The sequence below is a fragment of the Coprinopsis cinerea genome (genome assembly GCF_000182895.1).
Source record: "Coprinopsis cinerea okayama7#130 chromosome 1 map unlocalized cont3.1, whole genome shotgun sequence".
NCBI classification, from domain to species: Eukaryota; Fungi; Basidiomycota; class Agaricomycetes; order Agaricales; family Psathyrellaceae; genus Coprinopsis; species Coprinopsis cinerea.
In genome coordinates, this window is record NW_003307544.1 from 3,753,432 (window position 1) to 3,780,065 (window position 26,634).

General features: G+C 50.8%; 9 protein-coding genes across 9 annotated transcripts; 5 read left to right on the top strand and 4 right to left on the bottom strand.

Annotated features, from left to right (window-relative positions):
- The first annotated feature begins 7,009 nt into the window (after window positions 1–7,009).
- CC1G_00735 (hypothetical protein) lies at window positions 7,010–7,845 on the top strand. Its single transcript, XM_001829504.2, has 5 exons — window positions 7,010–7,079; window positions 7,147–7,262; window positions 7,328–7,413; window positions 7,479–7,496; window positions 7,559–7,845. The coding sequence occupies exons 1-5, from the start codon at window positions 7,053–7,055 to the stop codon at window positions 7,621–7,623; spliced, it is 312 nt and encodes a 103-aa protein (XP_001829556.1). The 5' UTR covers window positions 7,010–7,052; the 3' UTR covers window positions 7,624–7,845.
- Window positions 7,846–8,371: 526 nt separating this feature from the next.
- On the top strand, window positions 8,372–8,872 carry CC1G_00736 (hypothetical protein; the record flags this gene model as incomplete). The annotated part of the gene is made up of 2 exons (XM_001829505.2): window positions 8,372–8,505; window positions 8,830–8,872. 2 exons carry the CDS (start codon window positions 8,372–8,374, stop codon window positions 8,870–8,872), a joined length of 177 nt encoding a protein of 58 aa, XP_001829557.2.
- A 3,056-nt stretch (window positions 8,873–11,928) lies between these two features.
- On the bottom strand, window positions 11,929–13,391 carry CC1G_00737 (hypothetical protein; the record flags this gene model as incomplete). Its single annotated transcript, XM_001829506.1, has 2 exons — window positions 11,929–12,407; window positions 12,470–13,391. The coding sequence occupies 2 exons, from the start codon at window positions 13,389–13,391 to the stop codon at window positions 11,929–11,931; spliced, it is 1,401 nt and encodes a 466-aa protein (XP_001829558.1).
- A 1,610-nt stretch (window positions 13,392–15,001) lies between these two features.
- CC1G_00738 (hypothetical protein) lies at window positions 15,002–15,945 on the bottom strand (the record flags this gene model as incomplete). Its single annotated transcript, XM_001829507.2, has 4 exons — window positions 15,002–15,095; window positions 15,371–15,441; window positions 15,553–15,725; window positions 15,852–15,945. The coding sequence occupies 4 exons, from the start codon at window positions 15,943–15,945 to the stop codon at window positions 15,002–15,004; spliced, it is 432 nt and encodes a 143-aa protein (XP_001829559.2).
- A 638-nt stretch (window positions 15,946–16,583) lies between these two features.
- Window positions 16,584–19,453, bottom strand: CC1G_00739 (hypothetical protein; the record flags this gene model as incomplete). The annotated part of the gene is made up of 7 exons (XM_001829508.2): window positions 16,584–16,806; window positions 16,993–17,308; window positions 17,395–17,473; window positions 17,540–17,832; window positions 17,892–17,970; window positions 18,830–19,305; window positions 19,363–19,453. The coding sequence occupies 7 exons, from the start codon at window positions 19,451–19,453 to the stop codon at window positions 16,584–16,586; spliced, it is 1,557 nt and encodes a 518-aa protein (XP_001829560.2).
- A 660-nt stretch (window positions 19,454–20,113) lies between these two features.
- CC1G_00740 (hypothetical protein) lies at window positions 20,114–21,087 on the bottom strand (the record flags this gene model as incomplete). Its single annotated transcript, XM_001829509.2, has 4 exons — window positions 20,114–20,157; window positions 20,417–20,739; window positions 20,792–20,971; window positions 21,038–21,087. The coding sequence occupies 4 exons, from the start codon at window positions 21,085–21,087 to the stop codon at window positions 20,114–20,116; spliced, it is 597 nt and encodes a 198-aa protein (XP_001829561.2).
- Window positions 21,088–21,806: 719 nt separating this feature from the next.
- Window positions 21,807–22,702, top strand: CC1G_00741 (hypothetical protein; the record flags this gene model as incomplete). Its single annotated transcript, XM_001829510.1, has 2 exons — window positions 21,807–22,159; window positions 22,213–22,702. 2 exons carry the CDS (start codon window positions 21,807–21,809, stop codon window positions 22,700–22,702), a joined length of 843 nt encoding a protein of 280 aa, XP_001829562.1.
- Window positions 22,703–22,832: 130 nt separating this feature from the next.
- Window positions 22,833–24,347, top strand: CC1G_00742 (aminotransferase; the record flags this gene model as incomplete). Its single annotated transcript, XM_001829511.2, has 4 exons — window positions 22,833–22,891; window positions 22,951–23,289; window positions 23,414–23,555; window positions 23,607–24,347. 4 exons carry the CDS (start codon window positions 22,833–22,835, stop codon window positions 24,345–24,347), a joined length of 1,281 nt encoding a protein of 426 aa, XP_001829563.2.
- A 1,114-nt stretch (window positions 24,348–25,461) lies between these two features.
- Window positions 25,462–26,496, top strand: CC1G_13782 (hypothetical protein; the record flags this gene model as incomplete). Its single annotated transcript, XM_002912204.1, has 6 exons — window positions 25,462–25,517; window positions 25,593–25,644; window positions 25,790–25,841; window positions 25,917–26,312; window positions 26,368–26,378; window positions 26,440–26,496. The coding sequence occupies 6 exons, from the start codon at window positions 25,462–25,464 to the stop codon at window positions 26,494–26,496; spliced, it is 624 nt and encodes a 207-aa protein (XP_002912250.1).
- Window positions 26,497–26,634: the final 138 nt, after the last annotated feature.

The window sequence follows — 26,634 nt, forward strand, 5'->3', positions numbered from 1 at the left end:
GCCATGGTATAATTTGTGGTAAGCTTAAAGTAGCCGGAGAGGGAGGTGGAGGTGGGTGTATTTTGTGCAAGTTCGGGATTTTAGAGCTTTGGGCCTCAGGTAAGTAGTGGGAGCTGTTGTGAGACTGTGTTATCGGGCTTCAAGGGCGAGGCGATGAGGACCTTTTATGTAAATACTATTGAGATATGGATGATATTTCGGGGGTTTTTTCTTGACTTTCGGGCGATGATGGGTGAGTGAATTGGAATTGGTGCTGTTAACTACTCCGACTCGTCGTGTCGTCTTGGTGATTCCCCCGCATTCGTACGGTAAAGTAATAATTGAAAGGTTTTCTTCCTGTTGTGTTGGAGTGAGTCAGCGCCCGTGGGTTGGAAGAGTCGAAGCCAGAAGTACTGTGTTGACATTGTTTGATTGAATTCAAATTATTTGCGAGCTGGCAAGAGACGAAGAGATGAAACAAATGTGGTACTTCTATGGTACCTAGATTCTAGGCCTTTTTAATCAATTACTATTACTGTCAGTTCTGCTTGGTTTGATATGCCTGCTTACTACCCCAGGTTTCCGTGCCGAGTGTAGACGAGCGCTGAGGCGGAATCCCAGGATGTCCGGATGGGCTCAAGCCTCTACATATTATGCTTTCTCTTCGAGTCTAGAAATCTAGACGGCCACTCTGGGAATTCGAGCCCCCATATCCGGACAGCGTATCTGAGACAGCGGTATCCACCGTAGATAACAAATGGGCCCGGAGGAGCTTGGGGCCTTGGGCGCTGAGATACTGATGGGGAGCGAAGTTATCAGATAAGCACCGCGGGCGCTCATTTGATCATGGTCAGCTGTGATAGGGGTTTATTCCATCGGTCGTGAGTCGTGACAGCCTTCCCCCCAACTCCAAAAGGGATATTCCCCTCTTGGAAGAAACCTGTACAGCCCTACCATTCGATAATTGAATCCGAGTGGTAACTTGGGATGATGTAAATCCCCACTATCCGGTGCATTGTGAAAAGAATGTGAATAAGATGTCTGTGGGTTAAGTTTTGAATACAAACTATCCTCGATGGAGAATCATTGCATTCACCCCAGGGTTGGCTGCGGTTGTGCTGTTGTGATGGTTCAAAGAGCCCCCCAAAGGGCTCTTTGAACCGACAGCGTCTTCTGTCAAAGTCAAAGGTGGTTTTGGGGCCGACAGAGAGCCTGACGAGGATTAGTAAGTGATTGAGTTTGGACTGAATGAATACAACATACTACGAGTCGTGGTGTAAAAGATTCCGCGAATCTATCTATCCATTCAAAGCTTCTGTTTTTTTGAAGTTTTGCAGCTTTGGCGCGTCCCCTTTGCAGAAGAGCGGTGGTGGTTCAGTAACCAGTTCAGTCTGAGGCGCCGCTACATACTTTATTCGCTGGCAATTAGCGAATGTATTGTAGCGATTTAAACCAACCGTGGACTTTGGTTTGAAACTGATGTTGCATACGCCAGTGGCGCTGGCTAACTCGTCGTTGGGAATGGGGAATCGGGAGTCGTCGACGACCGAAAGAGAGTTTTTGAATTGAATTATCTGCCTCCACGACGAGATGGCCTGGGAAGCGAGTTGCGCCAGGCCTAGTGCAAGATCTGACGTCGTTCTGACGCCCTTCAGCGCAGCTGGAGATCTCTCTTGAATCAAGCCAATCTCTATGAGAAAATCATCCCAAACCGAGTGTGGCGTCGTGTTCGTGACCGAAGGAGAGGTTCAGCCACCATCTCTCGATGAGACGAACAGAAGCTGCCACAGTTGGATTGGCGTTTAAGTCGCCGGTGGAATCGGCTAAGTGCGTCTTCAGTGCACCACAATCCGACAATCGAGTGCACGCCAAGCAGAAGACATGAAGCTCGAACACTTGTCTCCAACTTTCGACTGAATTTGCGAGAAACTTATGTTTCGAATTCGAAGATGAGAAGGGTCAGTCACGCTTGACGCACGAGGATTGTTCGATTGTCGGAATGGAAGAGTGGACGTGGAAAGCAATTTGTATCTGAGACAGAGGGTAGCAAAATAGCCGGTAGTACGACTCTCACCCTGCCCGGGGTTTGAGAAGTTTTGGAGTTGACGATTAGTATCTGCCTGTGGGGTTGTGGAGGTGGAAAAATACTACTAGTAAGCGCGCGCCGACGGGCGCCTTTGGGTGCCATGCGTTCGTGGAGGAAGTTCAAGTTAGGGGCTCGAGGAATCACAGCTCCTTTCTTGATGTGTAGAAGGTGACCCACGTTTCAAATTATGCAGGCCTGACCAGCCTTCTTCTTTAACACTTCCACCGAAGCAGTTTGACGCGTATTGGGAGTCTGGCGGCCCTTATGCCGCCGACTGTTTCGAGTCCATCAAAACACCGACATGCCCCACGGTCCCACCGCTTGGATCGCGCTGTGGGCGTCTGTAGGGGCTTTTGAAAGCGACCATTTACAGTTTCTCCCGGCGTGCCATGACCGACGTACTCGCCATCAAGCTTTCGGCTATCGAGAGACTAGTAGGACAGGATTTTGAATTCGAGGTACTGCTTCGATTGCCCCTGCAGGGTCACGAGCCTTGGAGTATCAGTTTTACTCTCGATCGTGTCGCAAACTAGAACGGAACCAAGTCTTCTGACTTTTACGTCGAAATTTCGATTTTGGGACGTGCGGTCGGTGAAATATTTCAGGGGGAATATATCACGTCGGTATCAAATTTGGGTCTATGTGATGCGCGCATGTCTGTATGTACATCCTTGAAGTCTCCAAGTGTAGATTTTCCGCTTTTGTCGCTCGACTGGTGATTGATGCGACGGCGATTCGAACTGGTTGGGCTTTTTGGATTTGGAAGGTGAACTGGGGCGTATGTTGGACATGGGGTCAGACAGAACCTTGAAGTGAGTTCGGTTCGTTTGAATTTTGTGACCATCAGTATCATGACCATCATACATGGCACTTAAGCGAGTGAGCCAGTGCCCTTCTAACCCGGGGAATTATCTACCCAGAGTCGACCTTCATCGTCAACGTAGCTGTTAGTTCCTCATGCAGTCACCCACCCCGGTAATCAAAGTGACCTCTTTGCCACTTAACGAACGAGTCGTTGAGTACGTATACTGTGACGTTTGCTGTGTCCAGGAGATCACCCTGAGCGCTGGTTGGGTTGCTGCTACGGTTGTTTTTCTGCGGTTGTTGTTCGCCATGATCACTGAGTAGGTAAACACGGTTCAGATGGCCTGTCAGTCAGAGTCTAGTCTGGGGGTTATGGCACAGGCGCTTAGGAGTTCTGGATACAAGGCAGTGAGCTGGACTTTTAATAAATCTACATGCCGGCCGATAGTATCTACCAACAACGATGTTCTCAATAGTAACTAGTTTTAGCGCCCATCGTTTACTAACATTGACCCCTATGTATCGAGCTCCAGACAACCCAAGAGCGCGGATCTACCTGCTGTGCCCAGAGGTGTCTGGTTAAAGACACTTCTACTTGCCAGAAGTTCGGAATACTGGTCCTCGTGCACCCCGTGAATGCGTAGAAGATCGAACTTCGTTCCAGATGTGGTCAGCACAAGTCAGAAAGGCGTGTCTTAATCGGCGAAGATACGCCGCTGCTCTTCCTATAGGTTTCCGCAGCTTCAGATTTACATGCTAGAAAGGTTAAAGGGATGATATTCCTGCAGATGTTGTCTGGAGTCTGATTACATCGTTCGCCTGATTCAAGTTATACAACGTTAGCACCTACGCAGGAACTCTCGTAAACTCTACGGAAATAACGGCCTTCAATGCGTGACTGGATCTGGCATGTAGACTTTAGAAGGTGAATGTAGAACTCACGTTCTCAGTATTGTAGTCCTATTCTGTGTTCCTATTGAATCTACTCTGTTATCCTATTGAATTGCAGCTAAAGAGCCTCATCGTGGGTGACCTCAGGTTGTGACAGTGTCGGGCGCTTGCGAGAAGAACCTACGAGTCGGATGCGATTCGAGCGCGACGTTTGACAGGTTGACGTGAGGGTTAAGTAAGAAGTATGTGGAGGGGGCTAGGTACATTTTCGTAAGGGTGCTATTCCAGCATGCACTTGGGACTCTGTAGCCGCGAAATACGAGACTTTCTATTGGCCAGTGGCTTTCGGTGCATGACTGCATGTACGTTCGTTGACCAACTAATAGATCACGTTTGAATAGAGACACGGGTAGAAGTACCTGGATAGAATATATTCGAATTCGTTCCTCCCTGATTCGAGTTCGAAACACGAGGGGGTACGAAGGTGAAAGGTTCGCGAAGGACGTCCTGGATGGTGGCCATGGTATTCTTGACTGGATCGATCCATCATTCGACGAAGAACCAAGTGGTGATCCCATTGACCCAATGAGTGGTGGATTTGTTAAGACGCACCAGATCCACTGTACTCAATTCATACTTACCAACAAACAGGCTCACCAGGTGGACGTACGTACCACGAAGCAGGCTTTCCCCCGACTCGTTCGCACCTTCTTGTGTGTGCGCATGTGCAGCAAACTAAACGTCGGAGTCGTGTTTCGTGTGTCAGTGTAGATGTGTGGTGTTTTCATGAGAAGATCTTCGACTTCCAATCTGAATGGCACGGAATCTTGGTGGCGTAGGTGAGGGAGGGTACACTTGGAAGGACTGGAAAACGATCAATGAATGAATGAGATCAGAAACCCGGAAAAGAACTCGTTCGAAACGGCGAACGAACTGGAGAGATGGTGAACGATCAAGGGCTTGCCGAGCGAGAGGATACGTAAGGACCCAGAGTTAAAATGAGGGGTAAATTGGATGGAAGACGTTGATGAGCGTTGATGATGTTGCGGTGAAGTACAAGTCCTACTCCATCCGTCGCTCAGCCAATAGAACAGGAACTGAAGGAAAGCATACACAGATCGGCTTGGTGGGAACACGGGATGGGAGGGTTGTGAAAGCCGAGAGAGGACCGTTTGGAAACATGCACGAGCCACTCTTCGTCCGCCAACAACACCAGAGAGGCACAGAAGCTCACGTCAAGCCTCCCAATGACATACATGCTTGAGGAACGAACAGCATCGTGACGTTACATCTGACCGCCTCCAGATTCCAGATTCAACTGTTCCATGAGTTCTGCAGACGGCAGACAGGAGTCATACTTCGATCGGTATTATACGATGAGGCACTAGCTTGGCAAACGTCGGGCATCACCAATCAATTCGGGCTGGGCGAGGTGAGGCGGCGGGGTGGCCTCCGTGCACCGAGAGAATATGAGGGAATATGCGACCCCGTACCGGGCATTTCTAGATGGTAAACCCAAGGTAAGCTTGGGGAGGGTCCCGGGGACGACATTCTCATTAGCAAATCCCGGACACTAATAGCTGGTGGGATATCGTTGTCGCGCTGTTTGGTAGCTCAGTAGAATTGTTCAGACATATTGCGATTGACCTCAGCAACATGTATGGGAGTGCATTGGGAGCTGGAGTCTCGGGGTACAAGATGATGGATTGATGGGGAGCACACCGCCGACGCGCGAGTTGCTCCCGTTGCACTCCACTGAATTCCTGAATCTTCGTAGCATTGAAGTAAAGCACTAACCGAAACTGCAGAAAAGTAAGTCCAAAGGGGACGGCGGGACGCCACTTCCCTAAGAAGATTGGAAGATTGTGTGCTGACACAGCACACCGCCGCTCAAGTCACCATCAGCAAGAGCATCGCGTACAATGTCGATTGGGGGGTCTGGTATACCACTAATTCTCTAATTACCTAGTGATTGCAAGCCTCAAGGGGGACTCGAAGACCCTAGGCGAGCCGACTGCATCAGCGTCGCCGCCGTACAGGCTCCTTTCGGAGGCTGTTCCCAGGATCGTAGAATACCGATCGAACGATACCACCGGCAGACAGGTATGTATGTATTGAAGGGGCACTTCGAAGTTGGAAGGTTCGGAGATTTGACAAATTGACCCAAGCCCATTCGTGCATCTCGAACCGAAGTACCGATTAGGTGATTTTTCCCTTTTTTAATTAGTCGTCATAGCTGGGAGCGAGTTGAGCGAAAGGTAGAATTGAAGCCCGATGGAAGCGTGAGCGGGAAGAGGTATCATTGGACCTTTTGGAGTATTTGCCCAAAGGGATACGAGGACTCGACCGAACAACGACGAACGACGATCCATGAAGCACGACGGCCGTGGGGACCAGTGTTTTCGACGCCGTTAGATGCATGTATGCTCGTACGAGCAGTAATCTGGTTCGATTGATACGAACATCAGAAGTGGGCGGTTCAACCAGAAGGATGTGAGAGCGCTGTGCGCTTGGGTCGGACTCGGAGAGGAAGATTCGACGTGTATATCAACGCGAAAATTTAGTTTTCTAGAAGAGCACTATGGGCGCCCTTAATCCCCGGTCAGAAGAAACAGACACAAAAGAGAGAAAAATCTTCAGCCGTTGCGATATCAGAATTTTGATAGAAGACAGACGAAAAGTTGGGCTGCGGTAGAGTCGGCTTGTTTGAACCAGCCACTAATCGCCACAGATTTGTTGGATGAGCCCGAGCCAGAGTACCGTCGCTGTACTTATGTCGGTTATGACAGAGGCAGAGCCCCACACGCTTTGAAAGGACGAGACCATGGTAGATACTACAGGCCCCCGAAGAACCTGGGTTGCGTCCCGAACTTGAGATTACTCCGACGGATACAAGATGAGAACAGGTAGAATCAGCAACAACAGGAGATTGGTCAAGGCATAGAGTTGTCACGAGGTAGAACGCGAGTTTAGCTTCCAACTTAGTCAGAAATCACAGAACTCTTCAGCGTCTAAACACTGACAGAGCAAGAGGCAAGTCACGGATGCGTGGATGCCAAATCGGGGGCGTGGAGCGGGGACCCGGAGCAGAGGCCGGGGAGATCACATGACCGTTGATCATGACGCCATGCTTACTCGTGAGTTATTATTAACGTGCTTCCACCTGAGAGCCATACATAAAGGCTGAACAGTCTGAATCGCGATGCTTCCACGAATCTACTCGGCGGTCTCTTCTCGTCTACCATCTGCTCTAGGAATTTCCTGGTTTTCATCCTTATCCCAACAAACAAACATGGCCTCGATCTCTGAACTCGTTGACGTAGGTGGTTTAAATGTTGTTTAGTGGAGCTCGATGACCTAATTGATTCTGGTTTTGAATCGTATAGTCTACCATCGAGAAGAACAGGGTTGTGATCTTCTCTAAAAGCTACTGCCCATACTGCCGAAAGGCAAAGAACCTGTTCGCGGAAAAGTTCCCCCAGGTTGAACCCAAAGTTCTCGAGTGAGTTTGTATGAACGCCCTGATCGCTATGAAGATTCTGAAGGGTGAACCCTTGCTCCAACCAGGCTCGACGAGTTGGACAACGGATCTGCCATCCAGGACTACCTCCAACAAAAGACCGGTCAGCGAACTGTTCCCAACGTGTTTGTCGGTACGTTGATTTGCTGTCATGAATACCAAAGTCCTTCCTTACCCCGTGTCCCCTTCTCTCAATAGAATCACAACATATTGGAGGTAAATTGCGCACTAAAACCCGTGACCAAGCCTTGTGCTAACCCTGGGTTTTCCTTCTTCAGGCAGTGACGATACCAAGGCAGCCTTGGAGTCGGGCAAACTTGCCAAACTCCTGACCGCCGCGTAGGGTATGACCTTCGACTACGAGATGACATCCCCTGACCCCGTGTCCCTCAACAACAGCTCCGCCAACCTTTAGTCGCATATTGACAATGCTTGCATTTCCTGAACGAGGAATTGAGGAATCACGTCGGATCTATGGAGGAAACATCACGGTTTAGCTTGCAGTCTTTGCATGTATGAATTAGCGCATCTCTATTCGAAATATTACTACCAACCTTTTCGACGCATATCTGACGCAAGTACATGTTGAGGATTTCTCGAGGCCTGCCTCGACTTTCACTTCACTTGGTCGTTCAGGCATTTACTTATCTTGGACGATCAATCTTATCTATTGCCTTTTTAAGGTGCCACGTTGGAATGCCGTCGCGAAGCGCGATGACGGTGGATGCTCGCCGCCATTGCAACTCAGACTCTTCCACAATCTTGACCGCACCAGCCAGGAGCTGAACGGACCCACAGCGAACAGAACTCGACAACGAAGACGACAAAGAAGACGATTATACAAGGATGGCTCGACTACACCGCGTTGCAACCGTTGCAACAATTGTGACGGTCGCATACTTGCTTTGCTTTTTCCAAATTCTGTCGGTACCCTTCCTGGACGAGAAGATCACGGAGCAGTTAATCCCAGTGGTCAGTGGAAAGTGATTTAATATGTTGCTATATACTGACGTTTTCTACCTTCTATAACCATGGCTTGAACGATTTCTGATTGGGCAACTATCGACTGGTATTCTGCGACTCGGGCTCCGATGACCTACTATCTACATGCCTACAGCTACCTTGGTGGCTACTGGTATCCTTCGGGGCTTACTCTCTGTGGTCTCTTGGCTGGGGCTTGTTCACATTCAGAGACTGCCCAGAAGCATACAACGAACTACTTTCGGTGAGTATTTCTCGTCGTACTTTGTTTGTATCCAAGAGAACAGTGATATCACTACGTGTGATGTTCTCCAATCCCTTTTGGTCTCTTTCGTCGCGTCTATTAGCGTTCATGATCCACATGAGTGCCTCTTTGCAAAGTCCACGGTTTCAGGATCCAGTTTGTGGGTTCTCCAACCTGGACGGTTGCTTACGACTGGCGCACTACTTCCCGTTCGGATGCTGCAACTGCTACATTTCTCATCGTATCCCCACGGCTTGACTCTTACTCTGCGTTTGATCCCGCCGCAACCAAAACTCCAGCTGACCATTTCCTCCCTCAATCCAGGAAATCAACGACGCCAAAAACGAGCTACGCGCAAAAGGAGTAACAGTGGATTGACAGTCTCGCTCCCAGGGCCTTCACCAACATCTCAGTACCGTCGAGCACCTGTGACGTTAATACACCTATTCAATCAGGCTTCCCTGGCCTGCCAACCACGCCGCTACCCCACTCGTCCGATTCGAACCAACGGCAATTGCAGAGATGCATATCTGAACAATACGACAAGGCATGTTCACAACAAATCGTCACGCCACACGTAAATCGCAAGTCGCCTTGTGGACGGACATGATCAGCGGGTCTGTCAGTACTTGTCCCTATGACGGGGGAGGGAAAGGTTTCCGGACGCGCTTGCTCTGGGTTTGGCTCATATTGGCTTTTTTGGTCAGCCGTATTCTCAGCGGACGGTCCCAAGAACAAGCGTTTAGATAGGGCGGCAGATGCGCCTTGTGTTGACCGTCACGTTTTTCACCGGCCTCCCCGACCGCTGATTTCGCCCCGATGTTAGGGTCCTCGAGAATACCACTGCTAAACACTAAAAGGCTTTCTAGCTTTATGGCCGGTTACTGCCTCGGCTTCCACTGAATCGTATGCAGGTCAGAAGACACACGTCGTGATGGTGCTCATAGCCGCCAGGCGACTGCTTGATTCTTCTCTGATGTTCTGGTGTACCAGTTGAGTGACCACGTTTCTTCCTTCTATCACAAGAACTTGACATTTCCTCCATTTTTGCTGTTTAGGGCGTTGCTTCCTTGGGTAATCTAGATAACAGATGATAGTGCGTACGTTGTTCTCTCTTTTCCGGAAAGACCGAATGAAGTGGGTGGGGTCGTAGGTGCTTCTCGAATGGTCCTCTGGGTGGGTAAGATGACCTTTTGGTGTATCTGAGCTGGTTCGAGTGACTGACGATTCACGTAGACAGAACCCGGTTTGTATTGTCGGAAGAGGCTCCCATGTCCAGGTATTAATTTTGACCGTGCTAAAGATTAGCTCAGCTCTCATCCAAGTGCGTTTCAACGTCCATCTCGTTCACATGAAAATTTTCAACCTATCCAACTTTGTCTGAATGGATACTGGTACCCACAGGTCCCGGCCGTTCTCCCCAATCGCGCGGTGTGAAAAGGTCTGAATGCTCATCCTGAGCTCCGCGTGGAACCCACGGGTTACTTTCTCCCATATTCAGTTCTAGTTGAACCACCCACTTGCGACTGCGAACAAACCTTAACGGATCCAAGAACAATATCGACCTCTATTTGGGACTTCCTTTCGTGCACTTGCGGGGCCAATCATGATCAACACGAGTCGGCACGAACCATCCACGTCGTTTTTGCGGGAAACTCGTGACAGCTGTTTGGTCGGTCTCTTCTTTTGTCTGTTCATTGCGAAATGGGACTAACCTTATAGAATCTTCTTTCAGGCTCTGTTCTTCGAAACGTTATGGACAGATGTGTGTCCAAATCTAGGTTCTGGATTCGAAGCGTGCTGTCATATGCAGATGGTAAAGGTGGGGCTCCCCTTTTCGGTCTTTGCTTTCTCTCTCACCGTTTCATTGTACGAGAATTTTTTTCGCGAATTACTTTGCCGCTTCGGAGACGCCCTTCCATGTCGTTATCGTTCTCGTTATACGCCCCAACCCCCCAACGAAACAGCTCGGGAAGCACGATCGAGGCGGGCTTTCAACTCGTCTGAGCAGCTCAGAAGCTCCCTCATTTCTCTGCGGTTCAGTTCTGAGGCTGGTCACAGCGACCCAGGCGCCTAAGCTTACAAGGTCTATCGGCCCTTGGATCTCGTCCTTTTCCTTCTTCATTTCGTCTTGAATACCGGTGGCATGTCGCGAGGCAGCCCATTTTGACCAAATCTGTCTCCCGAGTCTCTGCGTTCCCAGTGAAGACAAAGCCTTGCTTCAAGCCCCACTGCCTCCCCGCGTAGCCGCCTTGGGCCTCGACCGACCTGCTTCAATCAGTAGCCCTTTCGCGCAGACCAAAAGGGCTTGCAGGACGGATCTTTGCTCGTCCCATTCGCCTATTCCAAGTAACAAGCAGCAGCGACGTCGGGGCTGTCTTTTCAAATAGGCTTTCGGCATCCTTCTCCACTGGCATGCGTCGGCGTGTGTGTTTGTCCTTTGCTTCGTCTTCCTTTTTCAATTGACCGCTCTGCTGTCCTTTCTGCGACTCGACTTGAAACTTTTCACGTTGCGGGACGACAAGTCGATCGCTGTCAGGGGCCTTCCATGTCGTTCTGTCGACTCGGAAACGTAGCGCCACCTCCTGAAGCGGGTGCAAGCCTCCATTGAACTGGGACGGGACCAGAAAATGTGGTGCGTGGGTGTAGCCAACACGTGTAGATTCAAGAGTGCTATTTTAACTTCTCTCTTCACACTGGTGCTAGGCACGAGTGTCTTCCTGTCAAGCTCTATTCTTGGGTAAGTACTGACGCAATTTTCGTTGCTTTGAATCCCTGCAGGTGCCCGGTGCTGTCACCAAGAACCTCTCAGCAAGACGCGGTAGCCGATTAAGCCTTTCTTACTGCCTGTGCCAGGGCATGAGCTTGGGTAGTCGAGGCTTTCACCATGGGTCTTGACTCTTGATCTTCTTCCGACGGTGAACGCGTGGACGTGGGTTCTCCCGTGGACTGCTTGCCATCGGGCAAAGAACAAGGCCGCTTCTTCAAGGATTCACCCGACCTAGGCCTTAGCATCTCCTTGGGCATGCGACTACGATTCAAATATCACATCTCTCCTTGTGGTGAGTACTGCTTATCTGTTTGGTCTGTACCACTGCACATCCTGATCAGGCCCGCCAGCACTGCAGTGGAGCACTCAATTGCACATTGAGTTCGGCAACTATTTCAACGGATACAAATGGTAAATTCGATGTTTATCTGCTATAGAACGCGGGACGTCGCCCACTCGTGTCGTCAGTGGCGATAGGGTCTGCGATATGGGAGGCGCCACATGCAATAGCCGAGTTGAAGTGCGGTAGAGGGGGCTGAGGAGTCGATGAATGGGTACGTCAGACAGTTCTGCTCCGTCTGGGTTGGGTGATAACGCGTTTGGTCCGCAGGTGTTCGTTGAACGTATGGTACAAGAGGAGGGTGCTTAAGAGGTTACTCGAAGTCATCAATGGACAAGTCTGGGAACTCCGTGCCGCTGGGTACAAATTCAATATCCAGGTCGATATCCCGTCTGATCTCCGAGTTCAAGAAATTCGAGTAAAGGAAGGCATACGCTAGATCATTCCCGCCCCGAGAGGTTTCACCCGACCGTACAAGCGTGACTCCAACACGCTCGAGCGCAGAAAAGGACGCCCTTCTCGTGTGCAGGAACTCGGTGAAGCTGCTCCACACGCCCCAACCGTCGTTATCTTCGTCCTCTTTAGGCTCTTGCAACCAGAAATTGATCTCTTGCAGGTGGGGAATGTCGAGAACGTCGAGAAGGGACATCGCGCCAAGGACAGTCATCGCGTGATTGGTTGAGGCCGCTCCTGGAACGCCGCTGGGTGGTGCTTGATAGAACGAGAGAGTACGGAGGTTCGAGGAAAGTCGGCAGGGTAAGAGCTCTCGGGTTGAAGCCGTACTCTCTTCTTCTGTTTACAGCGGTTGCGCAAGTGTCAGACAGAGATAGGAGGATCGCATTGGGTTGACAAACCTATATCAAGCCCAGACGAGGGCAGGATGAACTCTAGCCTCTCCAAGCAAGGACCGGCGTTCTTGATGACCTTGCCGGTGTTTTCGAGACACGCTTCACTCGCGTCGAGGGAGAGGCGAAGCGCTCGAAGTCGGTCGGTAGCCAAGTAGAATTGCCCATTAGTATTTCCAGGCTCTTGGAGCACATCGATTGTACGGGCGCATGGAGCGCGCATCCAGTCGGTGTGGTTGACGGGAGGTGACCCCGACGTGCTGCCCCACCTCAGAGTCAGGAGCTCCAAGTATAGTGTAGGAGGGCCACCCGAACCAGGGGAGTGATCGCTGTTTTGAATGAAGTAGCAGTTGTGCGCGTCCCAATGTCGGAGGTTGTGTTGATGGCGGTGGATGAATGATGACGGGAGGAAGTAGAGCAAATCACTGAGGTGTAGCTCTTGGAAATTGGTCGAAACTATCGACCGAAAGAGTTGAGCGGTGTTGAGCATGGGGGTACAGAAGATGTTGTCTGGAAACTTTGAGGCCGTAAACCTCGATGATTCCTTCAAGCACAATGTGCGGAGGTGTCTGGCTTTCAAGAGAATTGGCGACACAAGGGTGTCGAGGATATTCGTCATCCCTAGTTCTTCTGGTTCGACAGTGTTCATGTAAATGCGTGGTGGCCATGGTGTGTCGTGGACGAATCGAAGGTCAAACGTAAGACCTTTTATTAACGGGATCAGCGAATCGTTGGACTGCAGGGAATCCTGAAGCTTTTGTGCGGGTGAGCCTTCAATGGTCCATGTGATGACGAGCTTGGGGTGGGAGAACAGGTGAGACTGGGACCTCGCCCTGAGCTGGCTAGTGACGAGCGAGAACGCTGCAAGGGTGCTAGGATCGTGTCTACAAAGGTCGACGACAGCTTCGACGATTTCGATGGGGACCTTCATTATGAATGGTTGATGGGACTCTTGGGGAAGAGGGGAACGTCCTTTATAGTCATCGGTTGAAGTTCAGAGATGAACTATACAGCTGAGTCTGATAAGCTCATGCACAGTGACCGTCATAACAAGGAAATACAATGAAAGGCAATACATCTGTACACTGTGCGTCCTAATGGAATTTACGTTGATTAGACTCTGCCATCATCTTGCGGTATGAAGCCAAGGAACGGGGAACTACAGTGGCTAGATAGGTAAGAAGTTGATATCAAGTCGTCGGATAGCGGCAATCTCAATAGTATCTACGTAGTATATTCTCCATAATTCTGGACTCGACGGAAATGAAATGGCCGGGCCTGAACAAACTTCCTTTCGAGCGGGAGCCACACACCTGCTGGCGCATTTGAAGCAGATCCAGCTTGAGATCAAGGTCTGTCCTGTTAGGACAAGGTCGATGATAAGCTGCCGGCGGGCAAAGCACCTGAAAAAGAAGCGAGCGCTTTAGCTCCCACTTCTTTCAATTGGAATCGAAAACAAATGAGAGATTGCTCTCGGCCGCACACGGAACCCATCGGGCTGCCTGGATGATTCTAGAGATGATGTACTCCCGCAGCCCGCTGCCCAAAATGCTAGCTTGTGGCCGGAGGGAGAGCTGACTCGATCAGGACGGCTCCGATTGAGGTAATTACTGGCGCGCCTGTCATTGAAATGTGGCCTCACCTACCTTTTGCTTCATAAGCCATGCGCAACGACGGATGCTGGGTCCACGACGTTGTCGATCACCACCAGAGACTCATTCGCGCTCGCCCAGCCTCCGTAGCGGCCTGAAACCCGCAACACCAGGGTGAAGGCTTGATCTAGACGTCAGGATATGCCTCTCCGCTGAGATTTAGCAGGGATATTTGCCAATTGACCCAATGCATGGTGTCCCGGGAAGAACTACAAGCCAGAGTCGGTGCCCGTAGAGAACGCAACAATTGTACAACCGAAAGGGGCAAGAGGTGAGTCTTATTTGGGAAGTTACCCCTGATGAAGTCATCAGCAACAGAAACCGCCTCCCGCCGATGGCGGCGGTAAGGACCACTCACAAGAGAGCAAAGATCAGATGATGGAATGCGGGAGATACCACTGCATGTGGAAACAATTCAAGTATTTACATTGGTTAGATAGAGATGCAACAACGCAAAAAGATGGAGGACCCGAGTTTGTGTTGTCAGACCGCCAACGCCATGTCAGAGCTTCTATTCTGGCCGTGACTCGTTTGGCCCTCGAGAACTTGACTATTGTGACAGAGACGTTGAGACTCCGAGTTAGGTGTCGAAGCTGACACAGGGTAAGGAGACACTCTTTCTTCTTCCTCTGCTGTGCCGGTAAAGGCAATTGGTTGCGAGAGGATGAACTCGACAGAAGCGTCCTGAGGCGTTAACCAGGTTTTACCTAATAAAACCCGGTAGATGATGAACTGTGGGCACAGTGGCTAACCAATATCTTCGATCAGTATGTGCATACCGTGGAATGCCTACAGCCAAGCTCGTGAACTTGGAAGAAAGGGGCTCAACGAAACTATAGTCCAGATCGTAAACATAGACAGACAGGCGGAAATCAACTTTGCTAATTCCTCAGATCCATCCTTGGGCCGCGGCGAGGCCGGTAGCACACATGCGAGAATGCCCGTAATCGCAAGCGGAAGAGCGGACTCTACCAGGATCGCCGCTATAGAAGCATACTGGTGAACATGGGGAGACTGTAGCGAAGCTTTTCGAAGCGTCCGTCGCATGCCCCATAGGCGAGTGAGTATGAGAAAGGTACTAAGGGTGTTGGAGCCCACGAGGCATGCCGGACCTGCCACCATAGCGACACCTAGCATTATTCCTTGTTCTTCTAGGTTCTCTCTGTAGAAGTCCACAAGTCCTAGGACCACGACGACTGCAGTCATAGTGCTGAGGCGTCAGGAATCAATTCGCAGCTGGAATACGTGATGTGCCTACCAAATGAACCAACGAGAAGAAGCCCCGGGAAGAGGAGGACCCAGAGTCGGTGCCTGTAAAGAATAGAGCACCTGTACAGCTTACAGGGCCATCAGTCATGTCTTTGAGGAAATAGCAGTTAAATATGATACCAAAACCGCCTCGCCCATCCAAAACATCGACGCGGTAACGATGGTGCTCACCACGCCCACCACTTCCGAGGGATCATATACCTGCCACCAGGAGGTCTTTGGCAAGCTCATCTCTGTGTCCATGGTAAACTTTTTGTACGAAACGCTGTCAATGGTGGCCATCGTGATGAAGAGGAAGAGAATGGTGAATATGACGATGACGAAAGGGCCCTTGCGTTTACGCTCTGTAACAGGCATCTGTAAATAGGCGTATAGGGCGTGAAAGGAGAGGAAGGTCGATAATCCTGGCAATTCAAAGAACGGGCGTTCAGTTCGGATAATACTTATGATGAAGGTGATTCCTTGCACACCAACTCCAAAGAGCGATAGGTTTACACCGATATACCCATAATCTAGTGCCGCGCGCTGCAGAAATTCGGCGTCATCGAGTGGGGTTTCATCCATGGTTTGGGAGCCCGGGATGGATAGCAGGATTAGGGATGGGTGGGTGGGTGGGGGGGGGGAGGGAGGGAAGGGAAAAAGCCGCCAAAGAGACAGGAGGGGAGGAGCGTCAGCCAATTAATTGGAACTGGTATCCGAGATGCCCCTTCAAGTGGGCCCTATTAAATGAGCGCCCCATTAGTGGGCTTTACATTCAAGAGTACAACCATCCATCGATCGACTGAGAGTTGACTTCGATGCCGCTAGGATCACCGCCCAAGGCGATGCTGCGATGTTATACATGCGCCGTGGCATTTTTTGAGTTCTGGGACCACGGTAGGACACCGGCCTCAGAAACTTGGGATTCGGCAAACGCGCTCCAGCTAGAGCTCAAAGAATAGTACGTCATTCTCGAAGCCATGGCAATTGGGGAGGGCAGACCAGAAGGGCAATCCAACCAATGGTATCTATGTCCGTGACCGCTGCTTTTAAATTATGCAGTAATACCCTAGAGTATACGTAGATCAGTGAACTACGTGACGATGATCTTCAGTTTGTATCCACTTTACGGATGTGTGGCATCAGAGTATATACTAACAAGGCGACTTATCCCAATATTCGCGTAGAGGAAGCCGTCCTTTTCAAGCAACTGTACAACCCGCTCAGACCCGTTCTTCAGCAGCCTTTTCACCAGCAGCTTTTCCAGATTCCCTACTCTCTTCCAGTCCATCTCCAGTAACTCTGAGAAGCCTCCGTTCATTGACAGCCGTACCACCACCACTTGCTTCCTCGTCCGAAGACGCAGACTCACTCCGCCGCGAAACAGCAAACGCAATTGGGTTCGAGAGGTGAAACTCGAGCGACACGTCCTGCGGTGCAACCCAACTTTGACCCGTCAAAACTCTCCAAATAATAAACTGCGGACAGAGTGCCTATGAGTGCGCAGCAACCGCGAAGGACGCCATGGTAGGAGTAGGAAGCGAACACAGAACCAAAAGTCAGTTCACAAAGAATTCAAAATATCAGAAAATACGAAAGGACTCAACTGATAACACAGACCACACCGCATACGGAACACTAGCTGCCGTCTGCATTTCAAGCGGGATACTCCAGCTCGCGAACACACAAGCCACGATGCCCGCCAATGAGAGCGGTAGCGCGGATTCAACGAGAACAGCCGATATCGCTGTGTACTGCCGGGTATACGGCGAACTCAACGAAGCCTTGTGGAACGTCCATCGCATGTACCATAGGCGACCGAGGATCAAGAGTGTGCTGGCGGCGTTGGAGGCGACTGCGAGCGCTGGGAAAAGGATGAAGGTGTATAATGCTTGCTCTGGGAATATACGATGGCCGAAGCGTTCGACTACTTGGAGGATGTAGCAGACTGGATGGGTTGGTTGGTTGGTTGTGAAGTGAGTTAGTGGGTGTTTTGAAGGCTCAAGAAGCAGTAGTAGGGGAAAAGGTACGCACGTAAAGCGCCAAGGTACGAAATTCCAGGAAGCAGCACTACCCAGGGAATGTGCGTGTATAGCGTAAAGCATCGGTAGATCTTGTAATGAAATGTTTGCATATCAGCTCAACACCCCTAAACTCAAACGCGAAGGAGGGAACACACCAAGATCGCCTCGCCCACCAAAGGAATGATACCATCGAAAAAAGTGGTTATCCTGGCTAGTGGACGTAGTTGTTGTAGAACTTCCCAAATGTGCAATTCCAGGAGATCAACGGGGGGCGCGTTGGGTCCCACCATTGCCGTTCCGAGGTAGATACTCTCAGCCACAAGTCCAAAGCATAAGAGGACGAGAATAAGCATAGTCGCGAGGACAAAGGGTAGCTTCCGCTTCCGATCCTCTGGGGGTAGTTTGAAAAAGACGTGGAGGGTGTGGAAGGAGAGGAATATCGAAAGACCTGGAAGACGCGGGTGAGATGGAGCAAATACCGGGAACGACATCCAAAACGGTGCGTACCGAGGCCCACCATGCCAATGTTGGTTGCAGCGTAGGCGGCGGTGAGGAAGATACGACTATAGTGCATAGTGCTCGAAGTCTGCGTCACTCATGATCTGGCGTCTGGTGGAATGGAAATCGGGGGTAGAGGAGTGACAGAGGAAGAGATAAAGAGATAGATCAATAAATAGCGCTACATCCATGTCCGAGACCGCCGTTTTGTGTGGTCGTCCCCCATCCCATTACGTATATGTAGGCGAGAACAGAAAAGCACCCAGGATCGCCTTGAGAACAATACCAACCAAAGCAGAATATTCGTACGAAGGCTCGGAGTGTCTACGTCGCCGTTGTCGTCGGCGTTTAGAGCACTAGGTGTCAAAAAGCACACCGAGAATTTGGGCGATCATCAGAAACAAAGACCGACCGAAATGGTGCTGTAATCGGAAGCCTTCAGTTCACCGACACACGCGGGCGCAGGAAGGAGTGTAATTAGTGCGAACCAAGGACAACCAATTACAAGAGTCACCGCCATAGTCGTTGAGTCAGAATGGACAGCCCATGTTCTTCAAGTTCTATTCCTGTACACACCGCTTGCCAAACACTACGACTCGGACTTCCGACTGTTCATCGCCACCACCCTCGCCGATTCCAAACAGCTCCCTTTATTAAAATCTTTCACCAATCGCCCGCCGTGCACCTACAGAATGTCATTATCAATCAGTATATTCTTTCCCCCATCTCAAGAAGTGGGAGGTGGTATGGGTTCGCCTCGATGGTATCCCATCCATCCGAACTTCCATCATGATTATCCATCCCATCATGCGTTGGTCGCGTTGATCTGACGAACAACGAACAAACCTCCCACCGCCCCCATCCCGTTGACAGCGATTTCCAAAGCGCAGCAAGAAACCCACAGAACCCAAGAAAACGAGAAGAATAAAAAAACCCAAAAAGCTCACCTTAGAATAAACACAAAACGACGTCCGGTCCGAAGTGTTGATCGGGTAATGGCAAAATACCAAATCATCGACGTCCAAATCCTCCGCGTTACTAGATGATGGGTGCTCCAGCGAGTCTACTAACCACCTCTGGCCCTCCTTGCCTCCCTCTTCGGCTTTGTCAAGTCCGTCTTCTTCAGCCCGCCTAAACCCAAGTTGACCTTGCTCTCGTCTCCGAGATCGCCTTATCCTGCGGGAATTGGGTGGCATCGTGGTCATCTCGGATTGAGATAGGTATGAAGGATTGAGTCCCCAACCGACTTTGTCGTGGAGAGGACAGGCAAATGTCGTTTTCGTCGTTGAAGCCGCTTGCATAGTGGAGGAATCGAAGTTGACTTGGTCGAGTGGTAGAGCGAGGGTTAGGGATAGAGTGCCGTACACGCTGAGTAGTAGAGCGAAGAGGGTTTTGGATGGGGCTGGGAGAACCATCGTAGCGTCTATGGGATGTGAGGATAAGACAAGACGATTCGAGACGAGGAAGGGGGAAAACGTACTCCACATCGTCGCCCAGTAAGTGAGGTATATATACCAGACCGCATCCACCGGTGATTCCAAGATACCCTGCATGAAGTCGCCATCTGGCATCACATCACTTCACACTCCATGCATCCGCAAACAGAACCCGCATTTGACAGGTCACCTGCATAATTAGACACGCACCCTCGCAGTGGGCATGCGTCTGCGTTGCGGTTGCGTCGTGACAAGGCTACAAGCTGGCTGCAAGCGTGAGGATCCGCTTCGAGTTAAGCTTGCCGCCAGTCCCCAAGTCGTGATGGAATGCGCAAACGCCACTTGCTTCTGACTTCGGCTCGACAAGAAGGTCAGCGAGACCGTCGACGTCGATGTCGATGTTGGACATCAAAGAAGCTTGAAATCCGGTTCCTCTCTATTTGCGAACACGGAGGTGGATCCGCTAGGATAGGGGTATGACGATATCTGAAGTGGTCGCCCTCAGCTTGTGCGATTTTGAAGGATCCTGTCGTATCGACTAGCTGGTGCGCAATGGACCATGGAGATTAGTTCGTTCTTGTAGTAGGCGTAGACAGTCCGAGGACATAGATTCAGCACAGCAGGCAGTCCAAGGCAAACAAAGAGAGGATAGTCACACCCACCAAGACCGTGAATGTCGACCCTCACCAAGCCTCATTGTACGGCGAAAAATCTGGTCCGATGGAAGCTATAACCATGTTGAGCAAGCCTATTTTGATTGAACGCTCGTAGTCGGTCTGTCCAAGAGGCTATTGCCTAGTAGGTTACATTGGTGTCCTCGTGAGGGTATACATTTGTACCTGATAAGCAGGTTCAGGTCAGTCATTAGACAGAATGAATGCAAGTATCCGGGGCACGTACCTTACTGTGTCTACGGCGGCCAGTGTGAAGGCCTTATCGCACAAAACGTGCCCTCTTCGTTTTGGAAAACTTGAAACCGGATTCCTGGTGTAGGGTCGTAGTAGGTCCCATGGGGTTACGGATGGACGTAAGTCGCCTGGAAGGATATATAACAGAGCCTTCAAGAATGTCGTTAAAAGCTTAGGTCGAGGCCTTTACTGGCCGCAGGTTTCCCTGACGTCGTGCTCTCGGGTTCGATCTTCCACACAGAGGGCTTCGTTCTCCGCTTGACCTTGCCGTCCTCGTCCATCGCGTCAGCATCGTTGGTGTTTTGAGGAGGCGATGCTGAGGGGCTGGATGGTGCGTCGTCTGCCGCATGCAGACGCGGTCGAACGCCCAGTACTGCGCAGAGGAGTTTGTATTTGGACCTGATCTGCCGGAGTAGCTTTAGGAAATCGACTTCTGACGAGGTGGGCGATGGGTTTTTGGTAGGGAATTGGGCGATGAGGTTTAGTAGGGTCGATATGTGGTGTAGCTTTTTTCTAAAGTCCCACTTAGAGTGCAGAGTCCAAGGAAGGCACTGGGAGAACTCACTCATCAGTTTTCCCCTTCCCATCTTTCACCAAAATCGCCCGCCAAGTCATGGCGAAACCTTCATAGAAACCCAGTTCTTCCCACATTTCGAAGCCTTTTTCACGGCCGAGAGCTCGTCCTTCTATGAGCCCATGGATACGACCATGCGCGTAGCCGTCTTTGTACCCTTCGTCGAAGAAGCTGTGGATTCAGAGTTGGGATTGGTTGAGAATGGGGTTTTAGGTCGTCAGTAGAGCAGGTACAGACGTTTGCTCGAGGTTGACGAGAGCACCGATGTCCATGTCAAGGTCGTCCATTGTGTTTTGTTGGTTTGAGAAATTCAATTTAACGATGAGCTGTGGTGGTGGTTGCGATCAAACCTTCGACGACGTTGGCCTTCTTTGCAGCTTAGGGAGAGATAAGATAAGATCTTTTCAATCTCCGCTTATCTCAGCCGCGGCTTTTGCCGATAGCGATTTTCTTTTTCTCGTCGCGTCCACGACTTCTTTGCCTCTTCCTTCCACCACCGTCGACGATGTACAGCCCACAAGCAATAAATACACAGATTTGAAACGCACAAGCTACACGATTTCAAAGGCTCACGATCCTACACCCCATTTTCCTTCTCTTTTTCTTTTTCCTGCCAAACCCACAGACAAAGTCAAGGTTCGAAGTTTTCGCGCGTAAAACCCGCGAAATCCAGTACTTCGAATCTGTTACGTTCGTGGAATATTAATGTTCAGCTCATCGACTTCTGCCTGCTGTCTTCGTCTTGGAGATGGGAGGGTTTCCGGGGGTCCGAGTTGGCGACGTCGCCGTAGAGTTGAGTGCTGTGGCTCTTTATTGAATTTTTGACCCAGTTCTCGTAGTTTGGTGACAGACATGCTTTTCCTTTTAGATCTTGTATTCTTTTGCGTGTATTCTGTACCTCTCGAATTATCGACGCTGTTTTTCGCGATGGGATTGGATTTTGGAAATGATGAAGCTGACCCAGACGTGAGAAATTGGGGACGATCCTTCTTGACCTCGCACGACCATGTCCTCGACGACGATGAACCCAGAAAGCCGTCTAGAAGAACTTCAAATGATACGGTACTCCCTGCTACCTGAAGAAACCCTCGAATTCGTCCACGATCCAGAATTCTGGGACGAAGTCTTGAACGATGCCGACGTGGAGACCGTCTCGCAAAGGGATGCTGAACGGTTCGCTTCAGCAATCTTCACGCTCAAGATCGCTGGCGTCGATAATGTATGGCTGCAGGTTACGTTGCCTGTTGGATCCAGTGGGGCACCGATCGTGTCTGTAAAATCAGATACGCTGCCTCGGACAGAGCTCGAGAGCTGGCAACGTCTGGTGAACGAGAAGGTCGAAGAGGCTCGAGAAACAGAGTAAGCCATCAGCCATACCCCTCGTTTCCAGATCTAAACTATTCTGTGCATAGGTTCGGACTCTACAACATACTTTCCTCGCAACTCCTGCCTCTCCTTCACGAATTCGAACCAGACGAACCCAAACCCTCTGAAAAAGATGCACCCCGCCGCCACCAGCCAGTAGCACAACCCAAGATCTACCACGTCCTGTTCACCTCCCACCACCTCATCTCGCCAAAAAAGCGCCGTTCTCTCCAACAATGGACATCCTCCCTGCGCCTATCCGGATTCGCAAAAGTCGGCTATCCAGGCTTGATCTACGCCCAAGGAGACCAAGAAAACCTAGAGGAGTTCGTCTCCAACGTCAAAGCCATGCAGTGGCTGGCATTGAAGGTTCGATTCGTAGAACCGTTGCCGGAGAGATATCTGGTGGATGGCGAACCCCAATTGGGTGGATGGAGAGAGTTTCAAAGGGTCGGCGAGGTAGTGGAAGAGATGAAGAAGCTGAAGAGAGAAGACTTCATTTTCGATATGGGCATAGGAAGCTCGAATACCGATTGAGGTGAATATCTGCTCCTCCTCGTACCTTCCACCCGGCCCGGAAAGCACCGGTTCCTCACGAGCGTCGGTTCGCCAGTTGGAGCTGCTTTGCTCTCAACTTCCAACGCGTCCAGCATCGTCTGACCACGAAATGTCCACAGGGCTGGGTTTCCGACTGTCAAGGGGTGTGCGGACGACGATCTCACCACCGTGAGTTCGTCTTACTTCCATCGATATACGATTCTTATCATAATCATAATCTTATTTAGGATCCCCCGCGCCTATGAATGGGCCGCCCAATACAAACCCACACCCAACCGTCCCCTCCTCGATATGTCCCAAGGCGTACCAGGCATCCCACCACCGCAATTCCTCCGAGACGCAATCGCCGAAGCCTCTCGATACCCCAACAGTTTCGGCTATACCCGGTGGGACGGAGAACCAACCCTACGCGCCGCATTGGCGGACGAAATGAAGCTTTCGTATGGAAGAGACGCGGATATCACGGTTGACGATGTCGCGCTGACAGCGGGGTGTAACTTAGCCTTTGTTGCGGTTGCGATGACGTTGGCGGATGCCGGTGACGAGGTTATCTTACCTGTTCCCTGGTGTGTTGTGCTTCGATTCCGTGTTATGTGGGGTAATGAGCTAAATTCCGGTGTCTTAGGTATTTCAATCATCAGTGCGTAGATTCCATGGCCAAGACGGCGATTATGGTTGACCCGTGAATAGGATGGATTTGAACCTTCTTGGAATCAAGACGGTCGGATTGCACACGGCACCTGAAGACGGATTCTTGCCTTCAGTCGAGAAATGCGAGGCGCTCATTACACCACGGACTAAAGCTATAGCTCTCGTAACTCCAAACAACCCCGTATGTCAGTTACACTTTCGACTAATACCTACGTTTACCTTCCTTTTCCAGACAGGCGCAATCTACCCACCGTCCCTCCTCTCCGCATTCGCAAACCTCGCGGCAAGCAAAGGCATCGCACTCATCCTCGACGAGACCTACCGCGACTTTGTCCCATCCACCGACCGACCTCCCCACACCCTCTTCTCCAACACCTCCCTACCCTGGCGTAACACCCTAATCCAAGTCTACTCCTTCTCCAAATCCTACTGCTTACCAGGCCACCGCCTCGGAGCCGTCATCGCCTCCCCGCACCTCCTCGCCTCCCTCAAAACCGTCCTAGACTGCCTCCAAATTTGCCCTCCGCGTCCCGTGCAAATTGCGCTGGGCAGCCTCCTACCCTCGGACGAGCTGCGCGAGTTTGTGAAAGGGAATGCGGAGGGAGTTCAAGCGCGGCATAGGGTTTTTAGGGAGCAGTTGCCTGGGGATTGGGAGGTTGGAGCGCAGGGTGGGTATTTTGCGTTTGTGAAGCATCCGTTTGGGGGTGTGAGGAGTGAGGAGGTGTGTCAGGCTTTGGCGAGGGAGGTGGGGGTTGTTACGCTTCCTGCTAGTTTCTTTACGAGGGAAACGGATGAGAACGATGGGCTGGCGGAGCTAGGATTGGGAGAGGAGGAAAAGAGTGGTGAAGGAACGTCTGATGCTAGCGAGTTGGATGAGCGGTGGATTAGGTTCTCGGTGGCGAATGTTGATGATGAGAAGGTGAAGAGGGTTTGTGAGCGTTTGGCGAGTTTTGTGCCGAGGGGTGTAGAGTAATTGGTGAGTCGTTTTGGTTGTTTTGTTTTGCTATCTGGCGCTGACCATCGAAACAGTCTGTAGGCCTTTGGTATACTGACGGTGCAAAAAATCGATTAGTTTATCGCTTTCATCACCACTGTCGGGTTCGTGGCGTTCAAGCAGTTCCAGGATATCTTATCATCTTGTTGCCCCGAGTCCTTCTCCACTATCTCTACAACACTTCGTCTCGTGCGCCAATTTAAACCGGATCTTACGGGCACCGTGGTTAATATGGTGCCAATCCGCATGTCCGCCTTCCTTTTCAGCCCTTTTCAGCCGCTTCTTTTGTTGATCGTTGCGTATCGAAGGCGATCCCTAACAGGGCTGCCAGAGGTAGGAAGGTGGATGCAAGCGGCTTATGACGGGGATCAACTGGCTCGATGGGTATCTTAGTGGTGGAAAGTATGTACTTATAGAGCCTCTTTTCCTGAGCTTTTTCTACGTGCCTCCCATCTTCGCGAGACTTGGACGGCTTCACAGCACAGCACACCGAGCTGAAATGTGACTCCAGGAAAGATAGAAGTGGCGGGTACTCCGTTGTGATCCACCGCTGTGATATCCAAATATGTGGACGATTTGGTGTGAAGGGCCAGAGTATTCGAGATGTCGTGTTGGAATAAAATTAGATTGGCCTCAGTCTACCTCTGGGGGAGTCAGAATTCGGCCAACAGCATCCATCGATGAAGGTTATCGCGTTATTGCAGTTTTCGAGTCGAGGCAATGACAAAATCGACGGAGAGGTGGCATGCGCGGGAACGGAAGCAAATGTTTTGATGGGGATGGCAGTGTGGCCCGGTGGTGCTCTTCCCGGTGGGCCATTCAGAAGCACTGCAACCAGACCTCGCCTTATGATGGCAGCAACACAATTACAGCGCCCATACAACTCGGACCCTGACATTCACCGCTCACTACACTTCTGTTTTCGACCTTGTACCTCCGATGATAACCCAACGCTTGAATGTCATCCACGCAACGAGGGTTTGAAACCTTATTCGATATACACTTGGGGCTGGTGTTATAAAGTACTAGTACAAGAGCCAAAAAGGATCTCCTTGGACGAAACGTGTTTCCACCTTCACAGCAGCGTTCCCCCATGCCGCCCTCGGATAAAGGCAAAGAGCCAAAGATCAGGAAGAAACCCGGCCGTCGGTATGTGTTTCCTGGTTCCATGTTTCCAAGTATAAGAGTATACTGATAATCCGTGGTCATTTATTTGCGTTAAAGACAGACATCATGTGCAGAATGCAGGCGGTTAAAGCTCAAGTGCGATAGAGGTGTAGGTAACCATCTACATTTTTGCTGCGGGCGCCCAGCGCTCGTGGTGCTCTGTTGGCATGCAATGTCAAAGATCCATCTGGCCTTGCCTTTCCCGCCGTCTCCAATCCATTGAGAAGCCCAAGCGCTGACGCTGCCTCTTTCAGGTACCTTGCGAGAAATGCGTGTCGAGGGGATGTGGGGAGATTTGTCCCGAAGGTGTGCAGAGCAGTAAATCTTATATTAATCTTGCAAAACTGACCAGATCTGCGCGACTTTTCGTTGCACCCGCAGGCGTTTTGGCGTCTACAAAAGGAAATAGGATGGTTCTAGCAGGCACCGAGGAACTCCATGAGCGTATCGACTTTCTGGGCGCCCGGATACGCGAGCTAGAAGATGCGCTGAAGATTCTGCAAGAACAAGTTTCCGACCAGCCTCATCCATTACTACGGACAGACGTGTTGCGGCCACCTCCTCCACCTGTGCCCTCTCAGTCGTCGTCCACTGTGCCCATACGACCCCCGCTGTCGCGCCGTCAATCTTATCAAGGATCGACGTCGAATTCCACGACCAGCGGGACGACTTCTGCGTCTTCTTCGGCTAAATCCCCGCCACCTTCGCACAGCGGCGATTCAGAGATGAAGTCTGCAGAGGAGGAGGACGCTGACGTGCAGGTCATCGACGCCTTTGGTATGTGAGCCAGGCTTTCTAAAACCATATATACTTCGACTTACTGGATCGACAGGCACTCTGACGGTATGTCAAAACGGAGTGTCAAGATACATAGGCAAAACAGCTCGGTCTGAGGTCTGTCCAGTCCTTCCCTGCGTTCCCCGTCACCCCGCTCATCACGCTTCACGAATCCAGTTCTTGATTCGCGTACGTGTTTTCGATACAGATCAAAACGGATGGTCGGAAACTCAAGTCGCCTCAGGCTCCAATAAAGCAAAACCCCAACCCTCCACATTATGCATCTCACTTTCCGGATGAAATGATGCATTCCCCTTTCCCT